A 7,500-nucleotide genomic window follows, 5' to 3' on the forward strand; every position below is an offset into this window, starting at 1 on the left:
CTATACATAGATGGACAACATGATACATAACACAGCCACTAGGCTATACATAGATGGACAACATGATATATAACACAGCCACTAGGCTATACATAGATGGACAACATGATACATAACACAGCCACTAGGCTATACATAGATGGACAACATGATATATAACACAGCCACTAGGCTATACATAGATGGACAACATGATACATAACACAGCCACTAGGCTATACATAGATGGACAACATGATACATAACACAGCCACTAGGCTATACATAGATGGACAACATGATACATAACACAGCCACTAGGCTATACATAGATGGACAACATGATATATAACACAGCCACTAGGCTATACATAGATGGACAACATGATATATAACACAGCCACTAGGCTATACATAGATGGACAACATGATATATAACACAGCCACTAGGCTATACATAGATGCCATTCATTTCAGCCTGGTCCCCTCCATCCAGATACACAGGATTCACCCATAGAAATAAATATCTCTAATAATGATCTACCTCCTCACCATGTAGAGGTCACTACATCTCTATCTCCTCACCATGTAGAGATCACTACAGCTCTATCTCCTCACCATGTAGAGATCACTACAGCTCTATCTCCTCACCATGTAGAGGCCACTACATCTCTATCTCCTCACCATGTAGAGGCCACTACAGCTCTACCTCCTCACCATGTAGAGGTCACTACAGCTCTATCTCCTCACCATGTAGAGGTCACTACAGCTCTATCTCCTCACCATGTAGAGGTCACTACAGCTCTATCTCCTCACCATGTAGAGGTCACTACAGCTCTATCTCCTCACCATGTAGAGGCCACTGCAGCTCCTGGTCTTCCAGCGGTGTGGCAGCAGGCAGCAGTCTGTTGAGACAGTCTAGAGGAGGCAGCAGGTCTAGCAGGTAGCTCAGCAGAGGTCTGGCTACAGACACTGGTAGTAGTAGTAGACTGTTGACGATCTGACACAGCATACTGCCTGCTGCTGACACGTAGATCACACCTAGGACAGAGACAGACAGAGAGTTAATAAACCAGGAAGTGACATGTAGATCACATCTAGAACAGAGACAGACAGAGAGTTAATAAACCAGGAAGTGACATGTAGATCACATCTAGAACAGAGACAGACAGAGAGATAATAAACCAGGAAGTGACATGTACATCACATCTAGAACAGAGACAGACAGAGCGATAATAAACCAGGAAGTGACATGTAGATCACATCTAGGACAGAGACAGACAGAGAGTTAATAAACCAGGAAGTGACATGTAGATCACATCTAGAACAGAGACAGACAGAGAGTTAATAAACCAGGAAGTGACATGTAGATCACATCTAGAACAGAGACAGACAGAGAGTTAATAAACCAGGAAGTGACATGTAGATCACATCTAGAACAGAGACAGACAGAGAGATAATAAACCAGGAAGTGACATGTACATCACATCTAGAACAGAGACAGACAGAGCGATAATAAACCAGGAAGTGACATGTAGATCACATCTAGGACAGAGACAGACAGAGAGTTAATAAACCAGGAAGTGACATGTAGATCACATCTAGAACAGAGACAGACAGAGAGTTAATAAACCAGGAAGTGACATGTAGATCACATCTAGAACAGAGACAGACAGAGAGATAATAAACCAGGAAGTGACATGTACATCACATCTAGAACAGAGACAGACAGAGCGATAATAAACCAGGAAGTGACATGTAGATCACATCTAGGACAGAGACAGACAGAGAGTTAATAAACCAGGAAGTGACATGTAGATCACATCTAGAACAGAGACAGACAGAGAGTTAATAAACCAGGAAGTGACATGTAGATCACATCTAGAACAGAGACAGACAGAGAGTTAATAAACCAGGAAGTGACATGTAGATCACATCTAGAACAGAGACAGACAGAGAGATAATAAACCAGGAAGTGACATGTACATCACATCTAGAACAGAGACAGACAGAGCGATAATAAACCAGGAAGTGACATGTAGATCACATCTAGGACAGAGACAGACAGAGAGTTAATAAACCAGGAAGTGACATGTAGATCACATCTAGAACAGAGACAGACAGAGAGTTAATAAACCAGGAAGTGACATGTAGATCACATCTAGAACAGAGACAGACAGAGAGATAATAAACCAGGAAGTGACATGTACATCACATCTAGAACAGAGACAGACAGAGAGATAATAAACCAGGAAGTGATATGTAGATCACATCTACAACAGAGACAGACAGAGAGATAATAAACCAGGAAGTGACATGTAGATCACATCTACAACAGAGACAGACAGAGAGATAATAAACCAGGAAGTGACATGTACATCACATCTACAACAGAGACAGACAGAGAGATAATAAACCAGGAAGTGACACGTAGATCACATCTAGAACAGAGACAGACAGTGAGTTAATAAACCAGGAAGTGACATGTACATCACATCTATAACAGAGACAGACAGAGAGATAATAAACCAGGAAGTGACATGTACATCACATCTATAACAGAGACAGACAGAGAGTTAATAAACCAGGAAATGACATGTAGATCACATCTAGAACAGAGATAGACAGAGAGATAATAAACCAGGAAGTGACATGTAGATCACATCTACAACAGAGACAGACAGAGAGATAATAAACCAGGAAGAGACATGTACATCACATCTACAACAGAGACAGACAGATAGATAATAAACCAGGAAGTGACACGTAGATCACATCTAGAACAGAGACAGACAGAGAGATAATAAACCAGGAAGTGACATGTACATCACATCTAGGCCAGAGACAGACAGAGAGATAATAAATCAGGAAGTGACATGTACATCACATCTAGAACAGAGACAGACAGAGAGTTAATAAACCAGGAAGTGACATGTACATCACATCTACAACAGAGACAGACAAAGAGATAATAAACCAGGAAGTGACATGTACATCACATCTAGGACAGAGACAGACAAAGAGATAATAAACCAGGAAGTGACATGTACATCACATCTAGAACAGAGACAGACAGTGAGTTAATAAACCAGGAAGTGACATGTACATCACATCTAGAACAGAGACAGACTGAGAGATAATAAACCAGGAAGTGACAGGTACATCACATCTAGGACAGAGACAGACAGAGAGATAATAAACCAGGAAGTGACATGTACATCACATCTAGAACAGAGACAGACAGTGAGTTAATAAACCAGGAAGTGACATGTACATCACATCTAGAACAGAGACAGACTGAGAGATAATAAACCAGGAAGTGACAGGTACATCACATCTAGGACAGAGACAGACAGAGAGATAATAAACCAGGAAGTGACATGTACATCACATCTAGAACAGAGACAGACAGAGAGATAATAAACCAGGAAGTGACATGTACATCACATCTATAACAGAGACAGACAGAGAGTTAATAAACCAGGAAGTGACATGTAGATCACATCTAGAACAGAGACAGACAGAGAGATAATAAACCAGGAAGTGACATGTAGATCACATCTAGAACAGAGACAGACAGAGAGATAATAAACCAGGAAGTGACATGTACATTACATCTAGGACAGAGACAGACAGAGAGATAATAAACCAGGAAGTGACATGTACATCACATCTAGAACAGAGACAGACAAAGAGATAATAAACCAGGAAGTGACATGTACATCACATCTAGGACAGAGACAGACAAAGAGATAATAAACCAGGAAGTGACATGTACATCACATCTAGAACAGAGACAGACAGTGAGTTAATAAACCAGGAAGTGACATGTACATCACATCTAGAACAGAGACAGACTGAGAGATAATAAACCAGGAAGTGACAGGTACATCACATCTAGGACAGAGACAGACAGAGAGATAATAAACCAGGAAGTGACATGTACATCACATCTATAACAGAGACAGACAGAGAGATAATAAACCAGGAAGTGACATGTACATCACATCTATAACAGAGACAGACAGAGAGTTAATAAACCAGGAAATGACATGTAGATCACATCTAGAACAGAGATAGACAGAGTGAGGCATTTCTTCTTGGCATTGAAATGAAAACATCTCTGATTCAACAATGCCTGTGTGTTTGAGAGTGAGAGATAGAGAGAAGAATACAAAAGATAGAGGCAGAAAGGGAAAAGAAAGGGTGAAATTGGATCCCTGCTGGGTTGATATTAGAAGGGGTGAAAATGGATCCCTGCTGGGATGATATTAGAAGGGGTGAAATTGGATCCCTGCTGGGTTGATATTAGAAGGGGTGAAATTGGATCACTGCTGGGATGATATTAGAAGGGGTGAAATTGGATCCCTGCTGGGTTGATATTAGTGTTGAGCGATTAGCCATTTTTAAAGTCGGTTCGGATTCGGTCCGATTTTCAAAATATAATCACGATTTTGGTTTTGACTATTATTTCTTTCTTTACATGAAATGTACTATGCATTATGTGGGTTAAATGCTGTAACAACAGAATAAAACTATTAATACAAGACCCATGAAGGTAGTGACTGTCCATTACTGCTTATCTCTTATCAACCATCAGTTATTTATTTTACTTTAATAAAATATTTATATTATATTACATTTGTTTTATTTGATAACTTTATTATTAAGAGAGGGAGAGAGAGAGACAGAGAGAGAGACTGACAGAGAGAGAGACAGACAGACAGACAGACAGACAGACAGACAGACAGAGTGATACAGTAGTAGACAGACAGACAGACAGACAGCCAGACAGACAGACAGACAGACAGACAGACAGACAGCCAGACAGACAGACAGACAGACAGACAGACAGACAGACAGACAGACAGAGTGATACAGTAGTAGACAGACAGACAGACAGACAGCCAGACAGACAGACAGACAGACAGACAGACAGACAGACAGACAGACAGACAGACAGACAGACAGACAGACAGACAGACAGACAGACAGACAGAGTGATACAGTAGTAGACAGACAGACAGACAGACAGACAGACAGACAGACAGACAGACAGACAGACAGACAGACAGACAGACAGACAGACAGACAGACAGAGTGATACAGTAGTAGACAGACAGACAGACAGACAGCCAGACAGACAGCCAGACAGACAGAGTGATACAGTAGTAGACATAATAACCTCGTAGTTTCTCTCTGATGCTGCCGTTCCAGGAACTCTCCTGCAGCAGGGTGGCGGAGCGGGAGAAGATGTCTGTAGCGTGGGGCAGCAGCAGCTGGAGGTGCTTATGGAGCAGAGCCACACTGCTGGAGTTCTGGAGGTATTATAGACCAGGACCATGTTACTAACTATTACTACTGCTAGAGTTCTGGAGGTATTATAGACCAGGACAATGTTACTAACTATTACTACTACTAGAGTTCTGGAGGTATTATAGACCAGGACAATGTTACTAACTATTACTACTACTAGAGTTCTGGAGGTATTATAGACCAGGACAATGTTACTAACTAACTATTACTACTACTAGAGTTCTGGAAGTATTATAGACTAGGACAATGTTACTAACTATTACTATTACTACTACTAGAGTTCTGGAGGTATTATAGACCAGGACCATGTTACTAACTATTACTAGAGTTCTGGAGGTATTATAGACCAGGACAATGTTACTAACTAACTATTACTACTACTAGAGTTCTGGAGGTATTATAGACCAGGACCATGTTACTAACTAACTATTACTACTACTAGAGTTCTGGAGGTATTATAGACCAGGACAATGTTACTAACTATTACTACTGCTAGAGTTCTGGAGGTATTATAGACCAGGACCATGTTACTAACTATTACTAGAGTTCTGGAGGTATTATAGACCAGGACAATGTTACTAACTAACTATTACTACTACTAGAGTTCTGGAGGTATTATAGACCAGGACCATGTTACTAACTATTACTAGTACTAGAGTTCTGGAGGTATTATAGACCAGGACAATGTTACTAACTATTACTACTGCTAGAGTTCTGGAGGTATTATAGACCAGGACAATGTTACTAACTATTACTACTACTAGAGTTCTGGAGGTATTATAGACCAGGACAATGTTACTAACTAACTATTACTACTACTAGAGTTCTGGAGGTATTATAGACCAGGACAATGTTACTAACTAACTATTACTACTACTAGAGTTCTGGAGGTATTATAGACCAGGACAATGCTACTAACTATTACTACTGCTAGAGTTCTGGAGGTATTATAGACCAGGACCATGTTACTAACTATTACTACTACTAGAGTTCTGGAGGTATTATAGACCAGGACAATGTTACTAACTAACTATTACTACTACTAGAGTTCTGGAGGTATTATAGACCAGGACAATGTTACTAACTATTACTACTACTAGAGTTCTGGAGGTATTATAGACCAGGACCATGTTACTAACTATTACTACTGCTAGAGTTCTGGAGGTATTATAGACCAGGACCATGTTACTAACTAACTATTACTACTACTAGAGTTCTGGAGGTATTATAGACCAGGACCATGTTACTAACTAACTATTACTACTACTAGAGTTGTGGAGGTATTATAGACCAGGACAATGTTACTAACTAACTATTACTACTACTAGAGTTGTGGAGGTATTATAGACCAGGACCATGTTACTAACTAACTATTACTACTACTAGAGTTGTGGAGGTATTATAGACCAGGACAATGTTACTAACTAACTATTACTACTACTAGAGTTGTGGAGGTATTATAGACCAGGACCATGTTACTAACTAACTATTACTACTACTAGAGTTGTGGAGGTATTATAGACCAGGACAATGTTACTAACTATTACTACTACTAGAGTTGTGGAGGTATTATAGACCAGGACAATGTTACTAACTATTACTACTACTAGAGTTCTGGAGGTATTATAGACCAGGACAATGTTACTAACTATTACTACTACTAGAGTTGTGGAGGTATTATAGACCAGGACAATGTTACTAACTATTACTACTACTAGAGTTCTGGAGGTATTATAGACCAGGACCATGTTACTAACTAACTATTACTACTACTAGAGTTGTGGAGGTATTATAGACCAGGACCATGTTACTAACTATTACTACTACTAGAGTTCTGGAGGTATTATAGACCAGGACCATGTTACTAACTATTACTACTGCTAGAGTTGTGGAGGTATTATAGACCAGGACAATGTTACTAACTATTACTACTACTAGAGTTGTGGACACAAACATATGACAGAGACCGTCATAAACAGGGAACCATCTTTCATTCATTAATAAAAACTCTAATCTGCATAAAAGGTCTGCTTCAGCTCTGTTAACTGCGATTGTGATGGTCACAGTATAAAATATCTGAGACAATGTGTGTGTGCTCTCTCAACTGTGTGTGTGTGTATGTGTATGCATGCCCAGTGTGTGTGTGTGTGTATGCACGCCCAGTGTGTGTGTGTGTATGCATGCCCAGTGTGTGTGTGTGTGTGT

The 7,500-nt window shown here is 40.0% G+C and overlaps 1 protein-coding gene across 1 annotated transcript in view; it reads right to left on the reverse strand.

Moving 5' to 3' along the window:
- Nucleotides 1-808: 808 nt before the first annotated feature.
- The window catches only part of LOC115118500 (probable E3 ubiquitin-protein ligase HERC1), a 61,945-nt gene continuing 55,253 nt past the window's right edge, over nt 809-7,500 (reverse strand). Inside the window, exons 17-18 of the mRNA XM_065016944.1 lie at nt 5,165-5,297; nt 809-1,020 (exon numbers count right to left, since the gene is read on the reverse strand). Coding sequence (XP_064873016.1) covers nt 809-1,020; nt 5,165-5,297 — 345 coding nt within the window. The remainder of the gene's footprint in view (nt 1,021-5,164; nt 5,298-7,500) is intronic.

This window comes from Oncorhynchus nerka, unplaced genomic scaffold, assembly GCF_034236695.1.
Source record: "Oncorhynchus nerka isolate Pitt River unplaced genomic scaffold, Oner_Uvic_2.0 unplaced_scaffold_727, whole genome shotgun sequence".
Classification (NCBI taxonomy): domain Eukaryota; kingdom Metazoa; phylum Chordata; class Actinopteri; order Salmoniformes; family Salmonidae; genus Oncorhynchus; species Oncorhynchus nerka.